At 49.3% G+C, this 24,434-nt stretch overlaps 1 protein-coding gene across 8 annotated transcripts in view; it reads right to left on the bottom strand.

Moving 5' to 3' along the window:
• The window catches only part of ANK1 (ankyrin 1), a 2,823,483-nt gene that overhangs the window by 734,342 nt on the left and 2,064,707 nt on the right, over nucleotides 1–24,434 (bottom strand). For all 8 annotated transcript variants that reach the window (XM_069617665.1, XM_069617670.1, XM_069617666.1 and 5 more), the window contains 2 exons: nucleotides 23,326–23,400; nucleotides 22,704–22,835 (listed from right to left, as the gene is read on the bottom strand). In XM_069617665.1, coding sequence (XP_069473766.1) covers nucleotides 22,704–22,835; nucleotides 23,326–23,400 — 207 coding nt within the window. The remainder of the gene's footprint in view (nucleotides 1–22,703; nucleotides 22,836–23,325; nucleotides 23,401–24,434) is intronic.

Here is a 24,434-nt window from a genome sequence, read left to right as displayed (position 1 = left end):
CTGGATGAGTCTCTTGTTCAGGTCGGTAAAACATTCTGGACAACCCATCAGCATTGCTATGTTGGACACCTGGCCTATGCTCAATAGTGAAGTCGAAGCCTTGTAGACTTATGGACCACCTAAGCAACTTTGGATTCTCCCCCTTCATGTTCATTAGCCACTTTAACGGCTTATGGTCAGTCTGCACAGTGAAGTGGGTCCCATAGAGGTAGGGCCGCAGCTTCCTTAGGGCCCACACAACAGAGAAACATTCTTTCTCTACCGTGGACCATCTGAGCTCTCTGTCCTTAAGCTGGCGACTAATAAAACCGATAGGGTGTTCCTTACCCTTCTCATCTACTTGTGATAGTACAGCTCCTATCCCAGTGTCAGAGGCATCCGTCTGCACGATAAAAGGTCTTTGATAATCAGGGGCCCTGAGCACAGGGGCCTGGCACAAGGAGTCTTTCAAGCCATTGAAGGCCTTCTCACACTCGTCAGTCCAAGTTACCTTCTTGGGTTTCTTCGGAGTTGTGAGGGCAGTCAGAGGAGCAGCTATGGTGCCATAGTCTGCCATAAAATTGCGGTAATAACCCGTGAGTCCTAAGAAGGCTCTCACTTGGGTTTGTGTAGTGGGGGTAGGCCAGTCTTGTACTGCTTGTACTTTACTGGGGAGAGGCTGTATCCTTCCTCCACCTACTTCATGCCCAAGGTAAACCACTGAGCCTTGTCCAATCTGGCATTTACTCGCCTTTATGGTCAAGTGGGCTTTCTGAAGAGCCTGGAGCACAATCCCGAGGTGTTTCACATGGTCTTCCCAGGTGGCACTGAAAACTGCTATATCGTCCAGATATGCAAGACAGAATTCGTCCAACCCATTCAACACATGATTCACAAGCCTCTGGAAAGTGGCAGGTGCATTCTTCAATCCGAACGGCATTACCCGGAATTGGTAAAGCCCGTCGGGAGTTGAAAATGCTGTCTTCTCCTTGGCATGTTCTGCTAAAGCTATTTGCCAATAGCCCGCAGTCAGGTCAAACGTGCTGAGGTACTTGGAGGCACCCAAGGTATCCACCAGCTCGTCAGTTCGAGGCAAGGGGTGAGCGTCTGTCTTGGTGACAGCATTCAGAGCCCTGTAATCCACGCAGAACCTCAATTCAGAAGTGCCTGCTTTTGGAACCAGAACCACAGGACTGGACCAAGGACTACTAGAGGGTTCAATCACCCCAAGGTCTAACATCTTGTTGACCTCGGTCTTAATATAAGACCGTACTTTATCCGACATCCTGTATCCCCTACTTTTGGTAGGTACACTGTCTCCTGTGTCAATGTTATGTTTGCACCGAGGTGTCAAACCAGGCGACTGTGAAAACAGGGGGGAAAACTGCCTAAGCAAACTTTTCACCTCAGCCTGCTGATCAGAAGTCAGGTGAGGGGCCACTCGGACACCCTCAACGGAGCTATCTGAAGGACCGCTTTGGAACAGGTCGGGAAGAGGTTCTGACTCCTCTTCCTCAACGTCTGACGCCAGTAGCAGTGCTGCGATTTCGACTCTTGGGACGAAAGCCTTCAGCCTATTTACGTGGAACACTTTTGGAGCCTGTCCAGGCCTTCCAAGGTCCACTAAATAGTTCACCTCACCCAGGGGCTCCACCACTGTGTAAGGGCCTGACCATTTGTCCTGTAAAGCGCGAGGCCTTATAGGGTTCATGATCAGGACTTGCTGACCAGGGGTAAAGTGAATTAAGGAAGCTTTCTGGTCGTACCAATGTTTCACCAGCGCTTGTCCGGCCTTCAACTTTTCACTAGCCAAGCCCATCAGGAGTACCATCCGTTTTCTGAGCCCTAGCACATAGTCAACTACATTGGTAGTAACAGGGGGAGTGGGCATCTCCCATCCCTCTTTGACGATGGCTAAGGGTCCCCGTACGGGATGACCGAACAGAAGTTCGAAGGGGCTGAAGCCAACACCCTCCTGTGGTACCTCTCTGTAGGCAAACAACAAGCATGGTAAAAGAAGGTCCCATTTCCTCCTCTGGGGCTCCTCCAGAGCCCCAATCATGCTCTTTAGCGTTCTGTTGAAACGCTCCACCAGACCATTGGTCTGGGGGTGGTATGCAGAAGAGAACTTGTAGGTGACCCCACATTCTTTCCACATAGCCTGCATATACTTCGACATAAAGTTGCTGCCACGATCTGACACAACTTCTTTAGGGAAGCCAACCCTAGTAAATATGCCGAGTAACGCTTTTGCAACTGACTTGGCAGTTACAGTCTTTAATGGGATGGCCTCAGGATACCTGGTTGCATGGTCGACCAGCACCAGGATAAACCTATTGCCTGAGGATGTTTGCGGGTCAAGGGGACCAACGATGTCGATCCCTACCCTTTCAAATGGTACCCCCACAACTGGGAGCGGTACCAACGGAGCTTGGATTGTCGCGCCAACCTTACCAGACAACTGGCAGGAGGCACAACTCCTGCAGTGACTTTCTACTTGCACCCCCATCTTGGGCCAGTAGAAGTGCATAGATAACCTTTGCTTGGTCCTCTTCATTCCAAGGTGACCAGCAAGGGGAACTTCATGCGCCAACTGCAGGAGGAAGGGTCTAACAGAAAGGGGAACCACCAACCTCCTATGGTCTCCTTCTGTAGACTCTGTGGGCTCACTGTACAGGAGTCCACCTTCCCAATAAATCCGATGCTTCCCAGGAGGTTCACCCTCAAGCTGGGAGCAGGCCTGTCTCCTTAGGCCTTCCAGAGATGGGCACTCACGTTGGCCCTTACTGAAGTCGTCCCTATCAGGACCTCCTTCAACTAACAAGTCTTTTAGTTCAGGATGGTCGTTGGGGTCGAACACTTCAGGCATCGCCACCTCCTCGTCAGGCTCGGGCGATTGACCAACTCCCTCCACCGCAGTGGTAGGCGAGTTCGGGGGAATATTCTCTTTCCCCCGTCGGGACTTGTTGACTCCTTTCGCCTTGGGTTTCCCCTTCGGCTGGGGCGGCGTATTGGACTTGGCCAATGCTGCCCGTGCTTGAGACCGTGTGTAGGGTCTTTCGGCAGTGTCTCCTACGAGCCCTAGAGCTCTGAGATCATTGCCCAACAAGACCTTTCCCGGGACGTTTCTCTGAATGCTCACTGGAATCCTAACTGCTGTACCATTTAAAGTTAGATTAACAGGGATCACGGGAAACATACGGAGGGGGCCGTCAGCCAACTTAGTGGGCATCAGAGTAGCTCTGGCAACTTCCTCTGAGTCTACCAAGGTAGAATCCACTACAGTTCGACTGCACCCACTATCCCTAAGAGCTGGAGTATCCACTCCATTGATCAGCACACTGTCTTTAAAGTAGTGCTTGGTATTATCCGGAATCCTAGCATACGCCTCTGCGACTTTAGGCTCCCAGGAACCCAGGGACACTAAAACTACCTCAGCCTCTATTCCGCTGGGAAATGAGTCTGAGGAGAAGGATGCTCCTGTAATCTCTTCTTCCTCGTAGGAGGAGAAGGCCAGATTAGCGGAGTGGACCCCCAAAGGTCTAACCTTACAACGGGGATCCCCCTTCACATGGTCAGTTGCTCCACAAGAAAAACAAGCCCCATTGGGTCTGTTTACGTAGGGAGGCTTATTATAACCAGAGTTCTGTTTCGGAGGCGAACCTCCACTACCCTGTGAGTTCTCGGATGGCTTACCCTTATTTTTCTTTTTGTGGCCCTTATGGGAAGAAGATTTAGCAGATTCCCCACCCTCCACATCTTTGGACTTTTTCCCTTCCTCCTGCTTACCAGGATGAGTTTTGTCCTTATGGGACACTCGATGTGACACCCATAAATCTGCTGCAATGGCCAGCTTCTTAGGATCTATCTCCTTCGAATCGGCCAAATGCTGCTTAAGCTCCGGGGAAGAAGAAGCAAAAATGTGTTCCAGCATGACCAGATTGATCATGCCTTCGAAGGTAGAAACCTTATAACCTTCAACCCAGCCAGTCAAGTTTTTCAGGGACTCAGCTACATACGACACCCAAGTACCACCTTCCTTTTTCTTATACTCTCTAAACCTTTTCAAATATTGGGTCGGAGTCTTCCCAAACTTTAAAATGAGAGTCTGCTTCAACATTGCAAAATCAGCGCGCTCAGCCTTCGACATTTCCATAATGGCACTGCAACCAGAATGGGGCAGTCTGCTGAGTAACCATGCAATCTTATCCGCATTATCAACCTCTTGAACCTCGCATGCATACTCAAACGCATTTAACCAGTCCATAATGTCATTTCGTTCCTCATACACACTGAGCAGATCTTTTGGAAACCGTGGATGAGAGGAAGCCCCAGAACCATGTCCAGGACCCTTGGACCCATTTGCGAACTGAAGCTTGGCCAGTTCCAACTGGTGATCCCTGTCTTTTTGTTTTTCTGCCTGGTCGATTTTCAGTTTGGCTATGCTGAATTCAAGCTCCTGCTGCCTAAACCGCAGCTCTTGCTTCTTGAATTCAAGCATAGCCTCCCCATCAACACTGGCAGAGGAAACGTTAGACATTACATCCTCCCTGTCCTCGTGGTCGTGATGGATCAGTGCAGCGGCAGAACCGTCGGTTCTGCCAGTGAGAGCAGCCCCACCACCTTCTGCACTGTCCTCGGAAGTTATAGCGTCAAGCTGCGCTTCTTGCCACGCCACGATTCTCTGGATCATTTCCAATTTAGTGCCTTGAGAGGAAACCCCTCTCTCCGCACACATCTTCTTCAATGTTTCAGATTTCGAAGCATTTAAGGTTAATAAAGTATTCGTTTCCATACTGTCGATAGGACTATGGCCTTTTTAACGTTATATTCAATACTTTACTGCGTGTCCTGGTTGGAATAACCTGAAAACGCCTTAGCTCGTGCGCAACACTGGATACCTTCAGTCGTATCCCACCGCTGTACACCAATTTGTTAAGACGGATTTCTGAACTCTGTCCTGGTGGCGCAGAGGTTCAGAAGGCCAACCTAATTACTTGGAACAGGGTAACCTCTGGACAAGCCAGACCAATCAAGGTAGCGATCGCGGCGGTCAAGACTAGGTCTCAAGAGGGGTGAGGGTGACTGAAAGCCCGCAATGAGCACACAAAGCAAGAGCGCTTACAAACTACTCCAAACAGTTGTTTATATCAAAAATAGATACACATTTATTATAAGGCCTTGAAACTAATAACTACAGTAAAAGCAGCAATATACAACGATATTAAACCAACACATACACTATCCACCCAATATATATACAGAATACACAGTTTCACAGCATTAGCAGCACGAAATATGTTATCCACCTGCAGGGGAAGGAAAACAGGCAGTGCGAACCAATGCGTGTGATATGTCCGCCTTCTGAGGCCCCTAACTAGATGGTAGTCCAATCCCTACGAAGAGTGGAGCCTAGCGCTCAAAAGTACCTGCACACGCCGGTGCCAATGGGCAGAAGGTGAAGCTCTTCGGAGGACGTTGAACAGCTCTGTAGGGAGCTCTAATGAAGGAGAACACGGTCCGCGACTCTAGCGCAGCCTCCACTGTGAGGCAGAAGCAGGGCGCGAGTACGGACAAGGGGTGCTGTATTTACAGCGGGGAAAAGCAAGGGGCACTGCAGGAGGGCGACCAGATCCTAGCTAATCTACTCACCGGTCCCCGAAGCAAGCAGGCCCGAGCTTCTCCTCGATAGATACAGCTTCTGGCAGGTTCTGAAGAGCAGGGAACGTCTCGTCGTCGTGCAGAGTAAAAAGACGTCCCGATCGAAGAAACAAGCACAGTTTTGTCGCCACAGCAGGGCAACGGAACGGCCGGGTGTATTCAAGCCAAACGAGCACTGCTCACCTCTAGCTTAGGACTGCTAAGCAAACGAAGCGTGTGAGCATGCCCCGGACTCAGAATACCACCCAACCTGTCGGCGATTACAGAGCAGGCCTCCTTAGTAAGCTGGTCAGTCAACTGGATGGCCCAGAGACACTTCCGAAGGCTTACAGCAGGAGTTGATGAAGGTGCCGGGAATAGCTGGTCCTGCTATTCCAATAGGTCGAAGCGCCAGTACAGGCCTTCTTGTTCGATCTTAGGTGGAAAGGGCTTCACCGGACGACAGCAATGAGGAGCAGAAGTTCTTCAGGGGGTCACCAGCGATTCCTCGGTCCAGCCTCGTGTTCGCAGGATACTTGGCTCCTGTATCCCTGGGTTCGTAAGAACTCAGGAGATCGACATGGTAGTGGTGTTTCCAGCTCCCTCTTATCCACGGTTCCCTTCGCGCCAAAACGGAGGGGAGCCAATGGGAGATCCGCTCATCAACACACATACCATACGTGGACCAATCACGGACCACAGTGGTCCCAGGCATTCACACCACCCTAGACTCTCTGGCACCCAGGATGTGTATTGGGACCAGACAGCCCAGCCCACATCCTGGGGGCACTCAAACGACATGTAGAAGCCCGCGAAAGCAACCGTGTTTCGCGGGAAACTACATGCCCAAATAAGGAAGGCCCCGGGTCGCCTGACCCGGGGGAAGGTAAAGGGAGCAAGACGGACAGTGGACGAGACAAAGGAGCCTCGTGGTCCGGCCATTTTGGGTAGCCGGGCCACCCTTTTGTGTTCGCGGCAAAAAGGTGCTCAGAACGGCAAAAGGAGCTCAAAATAAACCAAATGATCGCTGCCACCAGCCCAGTCCCTGAATGACTTGCACCGATCCAAAAACCATCCTATAAGAGTGTCTAGGGTCTGTAGAAGGCTAGAGACCCAAGAGAGCTGTAACTTAGCTTACAGTGCCCTCTTGTGTCGTGTTGCACTAAAATGGCGACACGATAAAAGAAACTACGGGAAACAGCGTTCCCCGGTACTGACTGTCTTAAGGGCATGTCAGTTTCCCCGTAAGAAAGGAGCGAAAGCCCAGAGGAGTACAGCAGAAGGCTGCACTTCTCTGGCAAAGTCAAGAAAACAGGTTGAAAACAATAGCAAAAAGTTTAGGGGTTGCCACATGGAAGGAAAGTTCCCTACAATAACGAAATCTTTCCTAACAGCAGTCTTCTATCTTGTGCTCGATTTCCAGGCACCAGAGACAAATGCGTTGTGGGTCTGTAATGGACATCTTCGACCCACACTCAGCACATCTCTTAAAGTCTGTTTTGGGAGTCGACATTTGAAAAACAACTGTTGACACAAAGTCAAAGAACCGAACCAAAGCAAACTGCAGTGGAAAAACAGAACTAAAGTACCAGGCGCAGTGCATGTTATATATACAGTCTGCATCAAGGCTCGAGAGCGGACGGAAGCCATTGAGGGGCATCAAGTCGATGATGCATGGGCGCCCTCTGCTGAGAAAATAGTTTCAGAAACAGCTAAAGCTGGATGTCAGATATCAAAGATGAGAAATACGTGGGAGGACAGAATCCATTTGAAAGAACATTACCGGAGGTAAGTAAATTGTTCTTCTAATGGATTGTGTCCCTCCAAGGATTCCTCATCATAGATAGACTCCCACAGTAGTACTAAATTGCAAGAGGAGGGAGCAGTGAACCCCACAGACATTATACTATAACATGCTGCATGATAGCTCTACCAAAACGGACGTCCTGACCTGACGGGGTCCATGCAGTAATGTTTACCAAATGAGTGGATAGAATACGGCGTTGCCGCTTGGCAGATGTCTTGAGCTGGGACTCCTCTTTGAAGTGCCAATGTGGCAGCCACACCGCTAGTTGAATATTTCCTGAAACCCTTTGGGATGTCTTTTCCTGTCATAAAGTTGCAGTCAGATATGCACAATACGATCCATCTGGATATGGTCTGCTTTGTTACTCCTTTGCCTGTTTTAGGGCCTGTGCACCCCACAAAGAGTTGATACTCCACTCTGAAAGTATTGTTTCCGGTAATGTAGAAGCTTAATGTTCTTTGCGGATTTAGCTTTTGCAGCCTTTCCTCTTCTTTAGATGGGTATGGCAGAGGATAAAAGGGTGGCAAGACGATTTTCTGAATTCAGACACTCCTGTGGGTATAAAAGAAGGGTGCATTCTGAGCATGATCTTGTCCCTCGAGAAAATTGTAAAAGGTAATTTACACAGCAGAGCCTGGAGCTCACTCACCCTCAGTGCTGATGTAATAGCTACGAGGATGACCATCTTCCAAGTGAGGAGCCTGAGCTGACAATAGCGTAATGGCACACACTGTGCCCGCATTAGAAATGTAATTACCAGGTTTAGGTCCCATGCCAACACCACAAAAGGGGTTGTTTTTTTTTGTTTTAGCCCTTTCAGGAATTGGATGACAATAGGAATCGCGAAAAACTATCCTGGCTTGGGTGTGCGCTTGAAGATGGAAATCGCCACCAGTTAGCCTTTCACTCTCACGACCTGTAGGCCTTGTTTGGCAAGATGAAACATGAATGACAGAACCTCTGAAGTGTCACACAGAAAAGGGTCAACTCCTTCGGCTCTGCACCAGCTGGAAATGTTCTTCCATAGGCAGCAGTACAGTGCCTTTGTTGCTGGACTTCTGGCTGAAAGCAAAACATTCATAGCATCCTTCGTGAGGTCCCAGTCCCTATACCTCATACTTTCAGAAGCCAGGCATGCAGATTAAGTGTGCACACACTTAGGTGAAGAACTAGGTTTCTCTCTTGTGAGTGCAAATCTGCCCTTTGGTGAAGATGCAACGGAAGACAGATGGTCATGACAAGAAGGTCTGAGTACCACGTCCTCCGGTCCCAAACGGGGCAATTAGGATCATGGTTGCTGCGTACCTCCTCAACCACCTGATCACATGAGAAATAATGGGGATCTGTGAAAACGCATACAGTAGGGAGGAGTTCCATTCTACCACAAAGACGTCCCCCAATGCTCCTATCAGGGAAAATTCACTGGAGCAGAATAGTTTGCACTTCCTGTTGGAAATGGATGTGAACAGATCAACTTGAGGGGTTCCTCAAAGGCAGAAGATCCCCAGTAGAACTTCCTAGCACAGCTCTCACTCGCAGGAGACTGAGCCCTGCCTGCTCAGGCCATCCGCCATAGTGTTCTCTTTCACGGCCAAGTGAACTGCCAAGATCATCTTCTGAAACACCCAGTACCAGAGCGACATTACCTTCCGGCCCAGGGGGAGGGATCCTACACACCTCTCTTGTTGACATAGTGCATTGCCACTGTATTTATTATCCGTCATGATCAGGACAGCCTTCCTCTGTATAGAAGGAAAAAAGGCCATCAGCGCCAGTCTGATTGACCTCAGCTCTAACAGGTTAGAGTGTAGTCTTTTTCCCACCGGGGACCACAGCCCGCTCACCGTCCACTCGTTCAGATGAGCGCCTTAAGGAGGCGTCTGTAACCACAGTCCATTCTGTCCACGGTTGCCAAAAGTGTTTTCCTGCTATCAAGTTCTCTCTGTGAGTCCACCACAGAAGATCCTGGGAGACTGTGTTTGGGACCTAAAGTAGGTGCATCATGCTGCCTGAAAACTGTGACTATTGATACCTGAGAGCCCACTGATGTGACCTCATTCGCAACCAGGCCTCTGGCACCAGAAAGATTCAGGATGCCACAAGACCTAGCAAACGCAAGAAGTCCACGGTTGGCAAAAAATGGGTGTCTTGAAATTTGATGATCATCTGTTGTATGTGCAGAGCCCTGTCCTCGTGGAGAAAATCCTTTCCAGAGGAAGAGTTCAGGACTGCTGTGATGAATTGAAGCATTTGGAAAGATGTCACTTCGGACTTCTTGAAGTTGGGGGAGGAAACCACAGCTTGTGCAAGAGGTGGCAGGTGTGGCTGATGTGATCCAAAACTTGATCTGGGGAGCGAGCTCTGATCAGCCAATCATACAAGTGGGGAAAGACGTGAATTCCTCCCTTCCTCAGACTGGCTGCTACCACTGCCAATATCTTGGTGAAAACCCTCAGGCGGAGGTGAGCCCACACGGCAGCACTCAAAACTGGCAGTGAGAGCTGCAAATGGCAAAACTCAGGTACTTCCTGTGCTTTGGATGTATCAGCGAATGAAAGTAAGTGTCAGAAAGTTAATTACGATGGTCTCTCCTTCATTGCCTTTTGTGTCATCATTTGGTATGAAACGCAATTGGCAGCGGCATGATCAGACCCGAGACACCGAAGACAAACCTTGAAAGGGTTGCCAGAGACATTTTTATATCACAGTTTTGACACGTTTTAAAACCGTGAGATTTAGGTGTTGACATTTTATTGTTTTTCAAGGTTTTATCAAGTGTGTCAGAGAATGATTCTCTTAGGCGTCAAAGATCATTCCCAAGAAGGATGCTGAGCATGTGGGGAAAAGGGACAGAGATCACGGGGGCAGTGCAAGCTATTTTTCCCGATGCAGATGTCCCGGCTTTGAGGATGATGAGTGCTGAGGGACCAAGACGCCAAAGCCACATGGCGCCCCCCTGCTGTCGAAAATATCCAAGCTCTGCTGCCACAGGGAAGATATTTCTAAGATGAGGAATCTGTGGGAGGACACAATCCGATAGAAATAAATGCTTTTAGGTTTACCAGTGGAACAGGTCTCAAATGATGGTAAAAGTAGAGCTGAGCGATGAAGATTATTCAAGAAAATGTTGAATAAAGAGGACTCTAAACGTGCAGTAAAGAATCCAAAGTTGGCCACGAGGAGCAGAGCTAAGAGAGACTGCCAATTAGCTAAAGGGTAAATGACCCAAAACGACACTGAGAGAACAGTTAAGTGAATGCAGTTTCTAGTTTTCTGTGCAACTGCTTAATGTTACCAGGGATTCCCTACCTGACAATAGAGGATATACTAACAGCATGTACATATATGAAAGATCCATTGCTGGAGCAACGGGGATAACAGACTTTTTCTGTCTTCCACTTAAGTCACTGGCCCCTCATCTCCATTCAGCAGAAGCTGAGATATTTCTTAAAAGAGGAGCTTTGCAGAAAAGGCAGGCAGTAGCCCTGTTCCACAATTTGTCGTATCCAGCCATGCAATCTTCTGTCATGCTTTCTGAAAGAGACTTATCCTGCTCCCCACAGACAACTTATGTTGTGTTGAGAAAATAATTAAAGTGGTTTTGCCACTGGGGTGCTGAAACGCACAGTGGCTGAAGTTTTTGACTTGCCAGATCCAGTGCACAGAGAGGGTAAGGATGCCCTTTTCCTTGTTTTAGGTGGATCTGATAGCTTTGGCTTGGGTCACACCCTATCTGTGGGAAAGAATATAGCATTTAACGTCCACTGCCAGAAGAAAAGGCGGATGAAGGGGCAGAAACCCACAGTGCATATCCCTCACATTCTTCCTCCAGGTCTGCAAAAATGCCCCTAAACTACAAAAAAGAAGTGTGTGTGTCATGTAAAATGTAGCATAGTTGTAGCATAGTTCTTCTCTGCCAAGAGGGGTATTATACTAGTGTGCAAGAGTAGTACTGAGCAAGCCGATTACAGTGGCAGACTTCGGTGGAGCCAATGGCACCGGTGCTAAAGAGAAAGATATGGAGAATGGTGCAGGGGCCAAAGACACTGATGGCGCTGAAAGTGCCACACAGATGTGAGCCCTTAGCTGTCCCTTGCAGGAGCAGCAGGGGCAATGGGCTTCGCAGAGGGGGGAGCCTGCTCAAACACGTCCAGTATAGCTTCGCCAGTGGAAGAAGAAGTTGGAAAGGAATGTATTTCCTTCAACTTGCCTGCAATAGTGAGGGTGCAGATCTCTCTCGTGCCGGCCAACAGTGGGACCTGTGGTGCCTTCTTCGTGAAAAGGAAGCGTGGCCTCTAGAAAAAGAAGACTTACTCCTGGATTGGTGTCGGTTTTTCTCTGACATTTTCACAGATCACGCAGAGCATTCTGGAGCCAGCGCCTCAAGCACAGACCTGAAAGTCTGCAGTCTTCTGGAGCAGATTTATATGGAGTCGTTTTCTTACTGAGAGAAAGGAAAAATGTGAGCACACACGCTCTCACTGACTTAAAGTGCATGGAGCTACATGAACCAGACTTTTCCGTGTCATGCTTCTTCCCAGGCACCATACAGATGTCAAGTGTGGGTCAGAGACCGACATGGAGCAGCAACAATCTTTTCATGGCCTAAAGACAAATGTAAAAAATCAGTGACTATTCCAAAAATGTGCATGCGTTGCTAGCAGCAAAAGGGAACTGAAGGCAACGCCATAAGTGGCTCCAGGCATATATACTGATAACATTAAAGCAGGGGGGCGTGGCTTGATGGCTACGTGAGTGGACACGTCTTGCCGGAGCTCCCGCAGATCCTTCATTGATCCGCTGAATTAAGGGAGAAGGCAGGCGATGTGACGGACTGGCAGCACACCTGGAGACTCATGAAGGTCCAGGGCGCACACCGTATGCAGCGTGGGGCTGACCCGAGGTCACTGAAAGGAACCGCGGCCGAAAGGTGTAGCCGTGCGCCCCACACTGTTGAGCAACCAAAATGGCGGCGGCACACAAAGGGTCATAAACTGACCAGAACATTAGAGCCGCGGACAGAGGTGACCGGTGCCGCGGGAGCATCCGCTGCAGCTCTGCTGCACGCATACACTCCAGCTACGAATGGCCTGTGCCGGGCCTGGCTGGAAGTGGCCGATCAAACTGTGGAGGTGAGCGCCGAAATCCCCCTAACACATTGCTGGAGAAAACAGTGGCGGTGGACCACCCGGGGCGTAATAGCTCACGCCGTGGGCAGAGTAGGAGGCGGCCCTGCACATGTGTATCCAGAGATTGCGAGCCCCCTCTGAGGTAATGCTGGGGGGGCCGCAGTGAAGTGCCGGCCCTGGTCGAGGGCTCGGCGGGTGGCGAAGGGCAGGCGACTCGAGGCAGAGCGTGCCTGACAGCATCGGAGGAGGCGGGCGCCCTTATGAAACGGCGGCTGCAGCGGTGCCTGCCGTGTGAGAGCACCTGCATCGAGACGCTCAGCTACGAACAGCCCGCGCGGGGAGTGCACCGTGCGTGCTGCGCAAGTCAGTGGAGCCGTCCCCCTGCAAATGCAGACAAATTCTGGACGGGCCCCCCTGCTGGGACTCCACAGAGCGGCGCCTGACAGGAGCGCACCGGCAGAAAAGATAGAGACAACAAAGGGCATTGATTCCCCGAAAACAGCGGCTTGGCCGAATGGAGAGTGCGCCCTAAAGGCGGTGCCTGGCCGAGCCCCTCGAGGGCTCACAGCGGTGGATAGAAGCGGCAGAGGCGACTCCGGAGAGGGCTGCCGCACAGAATCCCCCCCGGTGTGGTGAAAGGAACTTTGGCAGCAAGAGAAGGAGGGAAGGAGGGCTTAATTAAAAAAAATAACAAAGGGAAAAGGATTTCTAATTATTAAACCAATAACAGTAAAAACAAAAGACCCCGCACCTCAGGAGTTTTGCGCATGGTGTCGAGGAACGACACACTGAAGCCGCTTGCACGAGAACGGTCCGTGGGGCAAAATAGTGCTAATATGGACACTGGGCTGCACAATGAAGCCAAAGATTTGGCGTTGAGCTAGAGGGCTGTGAGGCCTGGACAGACCCCGGCACAGTAAGAGGAAGGAAAAGCAGAAGATACCGGCCACTAGAGGGCCGGCTGAATGGTACCAAGAGGGCGCGCATACGTGGGAGGACACAGCCCATTTCTAGAGAGCGGCGTGCAGCATGGGGAGGTCCCCCAACAGGGCTACCAAGCCCCAGCCACCGTAACCCACACAACAGAGGCGGCTGCGCCATCACATATGCAGGTGATACGCCACAATGTCGAACAAAACAGTAAGACCAAAAAGCAAGCAGCCCACGCTGGAGGCCTACGCAAAACCATCTCCTGGGACGGAGGGAGCACGGAGCAAGGACAAAACCACCGCTGAGACAGAAGAGGCCCGGGCACTATGCAGGAGGCGCTAGCAGCAATTGCGGACCTGAAAATCGCCTGGGAGACTAAACTAGGCCTGGCCATGAACAAACTTAAAGTGGCATTAGATCTTAAGGTTGGAGCGGTCCAGGAGGAGGTAAATTTGCTAAGACAAGATGTAAGATCCCTTGCGGAGCGTACTGGAGACCTGGAGAACGATATGGCCCCAAACACCGCGGACTGTGCCACCCACAAATCGGAAATACATGCCTTGGTACAGCGAGTAGGTAATCTTGAGAATAGAGCGGAGGCAGCGGAAGGACATGCTCGGCGCAACAATATCCGTATAGTCGGTCTGTTGAAGGAATGGAAGGCCCAAACCCAACAGAATATGTGGAAACCATGTTGCTGCAGGAGATAACTGGGGGGGCCCTGTCCCAGGGGTTCGCTGTGGAAAGGGCGCACAGGGCGTTGACCAGAAGACCATCCCCAGGGTCCCCTCCCAGGCCAATGATCGCCAAAATTCTGAATTACCGAGATCGGGAAAAGATTCTCAAATTCTTCCAGAAGGGCGGAACAATTGAGAGGGTGCCTGCTAAAATCACTGCGTACCCGGATTATACTCTGCAGGTACAACGCAGCAAGATGAACTTCGGAGCGGTGAAAACAAGACTGAGAGAAACGGGCCAGAGATACATGCTGCTTTATCCGGCTAAGCTGAAGGTGTTCCACAGGAACAAAGCTTTGTTTTTTGAAACGCCAGAGGACGCGATGGACTGGCTCGATATGCAGAGTCGCCCCCAAGAGTCGGACATCCATACGGCAGCTGACGAAGATAAGTAGCATGTGGCTGTGGCACCCTCGGTGACAGAGCGCAAGACACTGGGACTAGAATATAGCATTGAAAGAGCCTCTGGGATGGTGCTGCCTAGACAGTATATACTTTTGTATGATCCGGTTGAACTGAACAATCCCAATCATATGTGCGGGAGCTCCGGGGAAACTACCCCAGAACCCCCATAGCGTTACGCTTAGTTAGGTCACTACTAGTCTGGTGACGCCCCGCGGGGTCCTTGTACTCGGAACCATGAGACAGGACCAGACGGGGGTGGGCCTGAGATCCAGGGATGGAGCTGGGCAATTGTTGGGACTGGGTAGGGAGGGTGGTGGGGAAGAATTGTCTGCAATGGGGCAAGGTTGGGGAAGTTGGGGGAGGAGGGAGGGGAACGAGCCGGATTATGAGTCACCATAGAAGACACAGAAATGGGAGGGATGAGAGCGTACAATGGAACAATGGCATCGGGTAGCCTCAGACAGACCCGCCAGTTTATAGCGATTTTGCGATCCCGCAAAATGCCGCAAAAATTGCCGTTTTGTGCAAATAAGCATATTTACTTTTTTTTTAAGTAATCTGCAAAAATTACTGTTTTAAAAAAAAAATAATACTCAGGGTGCCAGGTTCTCAACTTTTTTTTTTTTTACACAAGAAATGAAATGCGTTACACATCTCATCACTTGCGCCCCAAAAAAGTGCAGCCCAATCCACAAGGGACACATGAATGGGCACATTTTATTTGCGTGCCTATTCTGATGGCCCATTTCACCGCCTTGATCAGTGGCGTTTCTGTCAATTTAAAAGCGCATCCCTCATTTCCAAGCAAGATGCACTTTTAAATGTGCAGAAATTGTAGGCAACCCTACGCCCACGAGATGTGGGGCTGCCACTGCATGACAGTGTCTTTCCTGACCCTGTCATGCATTTCTTTTAAGGTATGAACCGCTGCTGTGTCGCTTGCATTTCTGTTCCTCAAACAGGATAAAAATGCATTTTTGGGTCGCATTTTACAGCGGCAGGCACCTGAAGTGCCTCTCCCTGTCAAAGGCGCTGGAAGCTTGCAGAACATTGTCGGGAGAGTGATTCTATTCAAAGTACTGCCCATTTTGATGACAAAAATCTATCGAATGTTACAATTTGACCTATTTCGTCCAGTACTATTCGATCGATTTTTATAAATACTGAACATCTGTTGCGGGGGTGTCACCTGCTACCCATGTTCAGTATTTTTGGTCTAGGGTGGTTGCAGAAGTGTTTTCCCCTTTTTCTTCAAAATTGGAGGCGGGGACAGAAAAAAAAGAAAATAACGAAAAAGGGACCCTGCAGGGTCGGATCCGACCTGCGTTAGAGGGACGGATCTGGCACCACAGGGTTGCAGGGGAAGCAGCAGCGACCAAGCAGTTAAGTAGGGGAGAGGATGGGGTGGTGGTAAAAGGTACATTTTGGGTTGTTTGGCTGAAGTGCAAATCAATTCACACAGGTCAAACAACCCAGAACACCATTCAAGGCAGCTGGCCAGCGCACAATTTGCGCTACAGCTCAAGCCTGTGGAAATGCGCCGGTCACCTTTGAGAATAAGCCGACCTGCTCATTTCCAAAAATGGGTTGTCTAAAAATAACATATCCTCCGTTCTTTATTTAAATGCCCCATTATTTAAGGAACTGGGTCAAAATCTACATTTTAAAAAAATAAAAAAAAATGGTTACACTATGAGAGAGAGGGAGAGTGATGGGTGAGATGTGAAGTGATAGGCAAGAAAGCAGAGGGAGAGCAGTGGGTCAGAGGAGGAAGTGCTGCACAAGAGAGCAGAGGAAGCAGTGATGCGGTGGGCCAGATATCTGAGAGCGAGCAGAGGTACAGAAAGTAGAGGGAGCGTGTGGTCAGTGAGCCAGAAAGCAGAGAGGAAGCGGTTGGCCAGAAAGAGGCAGTAAGCTGCAGATTGGGAAAAAGGATGAGGGAAGAGTGCGATGGAATGGGAGAAAGGATGCAAGATGCAGAAGCAGCACAAAAGAATGAAGGACTGTATTTTGCGGTAGGAATTGTAGAGAGTAAGGTGGGAGTTGGGAGTATGATTTGGAGTGTGGCAGGGGCTGGGCAGTGCAAATTGTGACTTGACAGTGTGACATAGCATGCAAGTATTTGTATGACAGAGTGAGAGGTTAAGGAAGTTGTGACGGAGAGTTGATGAGATGTGTGTTGGTGAGAGAGGTGTGTGAGTGTTTGGGGGATTGGATAACATAGAAGGGGAATATTTTCAGCATTACAATTGATAATGATCAATTTAGTTAATACTATTAAATAGGCATGAACATTAAACCAGAAATGTAGCCAAATCAAACACTGTTCTGCCAAGCCAGAGACATCTGAGACTCTTCCTCTTCCAAAAGATACATAATAATGATACCCTGGCTCTCTTGTAGCCTTGCACTCTGCCTATTTCCTGCAATGTTGCAATCTTACACCCTCCAGTTAATGCAAAATGTCCTGCAAAAATGCTGCAATAAATAAAGGTTTGTGCCGCAAAATTTGCCATTTCATGCCGCAAAATCCTGGAAGGTCTACCTCAGAGTAGTGACCTGGAATGTGCGGGGCCTTAACAGTTATTTGAAGCGCAATAAAATAATGACGTACCTGAAGAGGATGAGGGTGGATGTAGCACTGCTACAGGAAACCCACCTCACAAAAGAGAAACTGGAGGTGGTGAAGAGGAAATGGAAGGGTAGCGTCACAGGAGCCACATACTCGGCATATGCGAGGAGGGTGGTGACATGGGTGGCACCGCACGTGCCGTTTCAGTTGCTTCGCTCGACAACAGACCCAGAGGGCAGAATGGTGGTGGGACTCTTTGAAAATAGAGAAGTGAGCATTATAAACTTGTACGCCTCCAACCACGACACTGAAGCCTATTTTCGGTCCTTGTATAGCAGGGTTAGCCCCCTACTGGGTGGCACAATACTGTGGGGAGGCGATTTCAACTGCACCCTGGACCCCGGGATGGCCAGGTCAAATAGCAAGACATTGAAACCAGGGCCTGCGGCCAAAGCGCTGGGGACACTGCTGGCGGAGCTTGGTCTAGAGGATATGTGGAGGCGGCTACACCCTCAGGACAGGCAATACTCGCACTATGCCGCGCCACATGATCTACATACTAGATTGGATTATGTGTTCACCTCTGCCGAGATAGCCGGGGAAATGGAGGGTGCAGAATATAAGGCTAGAGTATTGTCAGACCATTCACCTTTGGTCCTGGAATGGCGACACCGCCCTCCCAGAGCGTGTATCCTGACGTGGAGGCTCAGAGCGGAGGCTTTGCAGGACCCGGGATTTCGGGAAGATCTGAGGGAGGCCATAGAGGAATATTTTGAAATAAATACAGGAAGCGTAAGATCTATGGAAACAGTATGGGAGGCATTTAAGGTGGTGGTGCGAGGGATAGCCATATCAAAATCTAAAGGGCTCCAAGGGGGGATAGAACAAAGATTACAAGATACTGAAAGGGAGCTGGAGGATCTCATTAAAAAAGGGGAAACCACCGGAGAGGACAGGGTCAAGATGCAAGATCTGCAAAAGGCTAGCAGCGAACTTTGGGATAGATTATGTAAGTTAAATTATAAGAAATATATCGAGAGGCAACATGCGGGAGGAGACAAACCCGGCAGACTACTGGCCTGGCTATACAAAAATGAGACACCCTGGCAGGTGATTAGAGAAGTTAGGGATGCGGATGGCCAAATCCGCAACACCCAAGAGGGGGTAAATGAGGAGTTCCACAAATATTATAAACGTTTGTATGAGGACATGGGAGAGGATTTGGACCAGGAGATCCAGGAAACAATTGGAGATATTGGCTGCCCACTTTGGACGTTCTAGAGAGGGCGGACCTGGAGGCCCCAATCACCTTAGATGAACTGGATGCAGTGATCTAGCACTTGCCCACGCGCAAAGCGCCTGGGTCGGATGGATTACCTAGTGAATTCTATAAAGCGTATAAGCAAGAGTTACTCCAGCCACTTCTGGCCACACTCAATGAGGCTTATGAACAGGGGGAGCTGCCAGAGTCTCTCCGAGAGGCAGTGATCATCCCACTCTTGAAACCAGGGAAGCCGAATGTGGACTGTGAGTCATATAGGCCACTATCAATGCTTTACCAAGATAGTAAAATACTTACGGAGGTGCTGGCAAATAGACTAAAGCGGGTAATTGGCAAATTAATACATGCAGACCAGACAGGCTAAGTTCCAGGCAGGAATATCTCCGACAATCACAGGAGGCTGCACCATATCATGGACCAAACAGAGAATGACCCGGGCGAGTTGGCCATAGTGTCACTAGATGCGGTCAAGGTGTTTGATTCGGTGAGGTGGCCATGGTCGATAGTGACCCTGAAAGGATATGGGATAGGACCGAGATATATTAGATGGGTCAAGATGTTATATAGCTCCCCGATTGCGAGAGTCAAGACAGGCGCTATAATTTCGGATAAATGGCAACTTAGTAGAGGGACTAGACAGGGATGCCCCTAGTCGCCCATTCTATACATACTTGCATTAGAGCCGCTAACTATTTGCCGGGGAAGTGGGAGTGCGCACTACGGGGAACACACATCTAATATCACTGTACGCAGATGACATGCTCCTCTATTTGCGATACCCGGAGGAGAACTTGCAACATGTGTTGGAGGTGATGGACCGCTATGCTGCCCTCTCGGGCATACTGGTGAACCCCGGGAAATCCAATATATTCCCCCTGGGAAGGTACAAAAATGTTCCACTAAAAAACTTGCCCATTTTGCAAATACCTTGGCAGACGGAGACGTTCAGATACTTAGGCATAAACATATAACACAAGATAGAGGTGGAACACAAACACAATACAGAGGAGGCTGTTGTAGGCATAAGGAATAGCATGGTATTCTGGGCCAGATTACCCCTGGCCATGATGGGAAGAGCGGCGCTGCTCAAAATGGTGGTCTTGCCCAGACTGCTGCATTTCTTCATAAAGATACCACATCTGCTCCCCAAACGCTTTTTTACCAAGCTCCATAGCCTGTGCAGGGGCTTCATATGGCACAATTCCAGAAATAGGGTGGCCCTGTGGAAATTACAAAATTTGTGCGACAAGGGGGGCATAAACCTGCCGAATTTTGAACTTTATTACTTGGCGGGACAGTTATCATATGTGGCGAGATGGTTGTCTGAAGAAGAATTGGCGGAAACCAGGCTGTCCCATACTTTCTCAAAGAAACGGTGTGGTTACACAATACGAGGGTGGCAGGGATGGGGAGACTGTTGGTGTTGGGCTGGGAGGTCTGGCGTAGAGCATGGAGAACGGTGGGTGACGCAGACCCGCTCTCTCAGCAGGTCCTGTTGGTGGCATTATGTGGGGAAGACTCCCAGCTGATCAAAGGGGTCTGCAGATACTGGGAACTGGTAAGCCTAGCCACCCTGGGGGACATATGGCAGGAGGGGGAGGCGGTAGAATTTGAGTGGCTGCTGAAGGAAACGGGGGTACATAGAGGCCAATACATTACCTACACCAGGATCATGACAAGGGTGAGGGGGAGGTGGCCTGAGATGGTGCTGGGAGAAGAACCTGACGCCTCTGTAGAAACGATGTATGATGTCTCGGAGGGTGGGCACGTAATATCTAGAATATACGAACTCTTGAGTGCAAAAGCTGGGAAGGAGTTGCTGCAATTGAGACTTGACTGGGAGGAGGAGGTGGGAGAACCCATGACAGAGGGACAGTGGGACAGAGCCCAAAGGTACCACAAAAAGGTGTCCCGAAATGCAAGACTCCTGCAAATTCAGCTGTATGTCACCCACAGGGCCTACTTGACCCCCGGCAGAATAGCTAAGTTTGGTGGCCCGACCATACAGAAATGCCCCAGGTGTGGTGAGGAAGAGGCTGGGTTATTACACAAGTTCTGGGCCTGCCCAGAGGTGGGGACATTCTGGGTAGAACTGCAAACGAGACTGGCCAGCCGAGGGGTGGTGATAGACGTGGGGTCTGCGTGGGCATGCATGCTGGGGAGTTTCCCCAGGCCACGTAACCTAAAACATATCAGTAAAATGAAAGACCTGGCTTACATTTTGGCCAAACGCAGAATTGCGATGAGCTGGAAAGCTGCCCACAGGCCCAGAGTGGAGAGGTGGTGGGCGGACCTCCTTAAATGGGCTGAAGCAGAAACCACGGTCTGGTATGAAGCAGTCACGAGTGGGGGAGAGGAAAAGGTAGGCCCCCTTATAGCCTGGAGACAGCTGGTGGCCTTAATGGCAAATCCCCACCAAGTGGATCAGGATGCGGTAAATCGGGAGGTGTTGACAACAACCGAGTCACCTGTAGAGGTCCAAAGTGGTGACACAGATATGACGGCTCAAGTTTGGGGGGTGGGAGAGGGGAGGACAGAGGAGTGCGATAATTTGATGCCAGAAAATTGATCATGTACGTCCTAAAAAGTTGTAATGTTTGCAGTGTTGTTTGTTGAAATAAAAACAATTAAAAACAAAAAAAACATTACAGCACACACACCCTGGCGGCTGTTACAAATCATTCAGGGGAAGACTACATCTGACGTGGATATAAAAGACGAGGAAACCGTGGGAGGAATACATTCATTAGAACTAAGCTGCCTTGGGAGCGATAGAGAATAAGTTAGGCGGTGGAAGACGAGGAAACCAGGTCCGCTACGGTAAAAGCAGCAGTGGACTTTATACTGATGTTTAAATGAAATATTACGCTGCTTGATGCGGAGTCGGGGCAATAAATAACGAATCTAAGTAATGCAAGATCGGCAATCATTATTGAAAACTAGTTTGACGGTTGAATTCTTTTTAACCACTAGATAATTTGGCAAGCCCACGTAAATTGCACTGCAACAATCAATCTAGCTTTAGGTTCAATCGTGGCAGCAGTGGCTCACAGATGACACGAGTGGGACAACAAACAAAAAAAAATCTGCCTGAGAACATGATGCTGAAAAAAACAAGAAGTGATTTCGTTTGATTGAGGAACAAACGAAAGATTGGGTACAGTTTAAAGAATGAGCGGGACAGGAGCGTTTGGTGTGGGCCCACAAATGTGGCTACCAGACCTGGCTGTCATCACCCAGCAACATATCCTTGGCTGCCCTTATCGCCAGTAAGTTTGAGGGTGTTCGTCTACTCTGGGATGGCTCTCATGCACTTCTGAGCTGCCGCTGCGACACTGTTTGACCGACAATCCAGACGGATCAGAATGTGCTTGACATCGGCGTATGTTTACAAAATAAAAGCACACGACAGGATGATGCAAGTGGTCGGCCATAGCAATTAAAAAGAACGCAGGTTCCCTGCAGAGAAGACAATGACATTAAAACGTAAAGGGCGATGGTGAGACACGGCTTAGATTACAGTATTGGCCCGTTTAGTACTTTGCGTTTATCAGCCAACGGTCAATATAGATATTTTTGCTCGTAATAGCCTGGTTTAACAATGTATGCATTAAAATAAGGGCATCGGTAAAAGACAGCAACTGGATGTCCTTTGGGTTCAGATATATAGATGAAGTATTTTTCGTGTGGTCTACGTATCAAGTCTCAAGGGATTTATTTGTATTTTATGCATATATTTATTTATTCCGTTCGCTTAACTCTTCCTGGCTGGGCTTTGATTTCTCCAACAAATGCGTTATGGGAGAAGTTGGTGTTGATGCGGGGCATTGTGGGCTCGGTGTCAGTGATACAGGGGTGCCCAGCCACGCCTTGTTGAACAGCTTTCTCTTCCATAAACAGATGCATCTACCTAAGAAAACCACTAGATGGCAGAATTATGCAAAGCATGTGATTTATAGTGGGCCTAGAAGGCCAAACGAACAGCTCTGGCATATTAAGAGTTGACTACAGACCACAAATAGTTCACAACCCCTCTCTGGCATGTGTACCGTGAATACATGTACAGACGTGATTAAAACATGCATGTGTGCAGCAGGTCACTCTATGTTTGTGTCTATGTGCAGCCAGTATTCTTTCAGCGAATATCCCTAGAGTTCGAGCTTCTATGTGCCTTTGCCTGCGTGCAGAGTTTTGCTTTTCAACTCTGAGAACCATCACTTACTCTTTGCGTTCTTGTCCTCCCGGATGACCCACAGGTTCAGGAGGGCTGCGCTCTGCTCCAGCAATGAATTGGGATTTTCCACACGGATCCGGTTAATCTCATCCACACCGAACTGCAGCTCGCGAGCCAGCTCTAGCAAAGTGCAAGAGAAGAAAGAACCATGACTGTGTGCTCAACTAGTGCCGGAGGAAAGAGTCGGCGAAATCCGCCAGGAAAGAAATACACAAGGAGTTCTATGGGTAAGCGTGTGCAGTGTATATGCCGGCAGACATACCACGCAAGTCAAAAGCGCCGATCCAGACATGCTAAAGGCCAGCCAGAAGGCCGACATATAGCCTATATAAAGACCGGATGTTATAATTGCAGCAACAGCAGGTGCTGGTAACATACATATAACGCACACAGCAGCGGGATTACATACATACACAGCGCAGAGCAGCCACTGGTTGCAAATGTATTGCAGGGAGCAGACACACACGGCAGAAGGCAGGTGTCCATAACATACAGACTACAATCACTTACACGGCAGACACGTGTTCAGAGTCATACAATGGCGACAGCATGTGCAGGGTACAAACCTGCATGCAAAGAGAATAAACGCTTAACATATTGTGCACCTCACCTGCCCAACTAAGGCCCAGGTGCTCAGAAATAACAGCCATCTTCATGTCAGCGCGATCTGTGGCACTCAGGGATCCTAAGAGAGGGATACACAATTATAAAAGGCATTCGAGGGGCGTGGCGATGGAGGGCTTAGCATAGAGGCGATATTGGGACAGGCCCAGAGGCCAATGCAGGTCGAGCTTAATGTGTTCCAGTATTGGACTTAAACAAAAACCAATACACTCTAAGCACTCCTCGATATTCCAGTATTGGGACTTATGCAAACACCATTGGATCTTCAGCACTCACTAATTCTAATACCCATATGCACGACGCGATCAATGCACTCCGAGCCTGACCTGCAGAATCCCCTGCTATTCCAGTATTGAAACCTACAGATAGATCAATGCCCCCTAGTCTGACCTGTAGTGCCCATGTTATTCCATTAACTGGACCTATACACAGCTCTACCACTGCACCTCAGTTGTGGCCTGAAGCACACTTCTCTATTGCAGTATGGAGAACAATACATAGTTCTATCAATAAACCACAATCCCGACTTGTATTTGGCTTTTGTTGACCTAGAATCGTCCTTTGACACAGTGCTGAGGGACTCTGTGGTCCGTTCTGGAGGAGGTGGGCATTCCCTCGTCTCTGGGCAATGGCATACAATCTTTATATTCCAGCAACTCGGCACGGATACGGTGGGGACTGCTCGGAGAGCTTTACCATCCAGTACCTATTGGCATCAGCGTTAGGTAGGGCTGCCTTGCGGCCCCATTGTTATTTCTATTATTATTAATAGCATAGTGCCCGCAATTTTAGAAGCTGCTATGGATGCCCCAAGTTTGGGAAACATAAAAGCGAAAGCGGTCAGTAAGTGGTGTTGTCCGGTGTCCGGAGGTCTTTCTGCTGCTATTCCTTTAAGCCTGCCTGGAGGCGGTGCTTGTATCCTGTGGAACACTGGGAAAGACCCATAAAGCCATTCACCACCAGGAAAGCTAATTTCTTCGCAAGAGGCTACCTGCCGCTTTTGTAAAGAGGAGGACTCTGTTGCTGTTGAAACAATTAAACATTTGATGTTATCCTGCCCCGCTATAAGTGACTGAAGGAAAAAGGTAATGGGGA

This window comes from Ambystoma mexicanum, chromosome 10 (genome assembly GCF_040938575.1).
Source record: "Ambystoma mexicanum isolate Mex_15411 chromosome 10, UKY_AmexF1_1, whole genome shotgun sequence".
Lineage (NCBI taxonomy): Eukaryota > Metazoa > Chordata > Amphibia > Caudata > Ambystomatidae > Ambystoma > Ambystoma mexicanum.
This window is presented reverse-complemented; position numbering and strand designations above follow the sequence as displayed.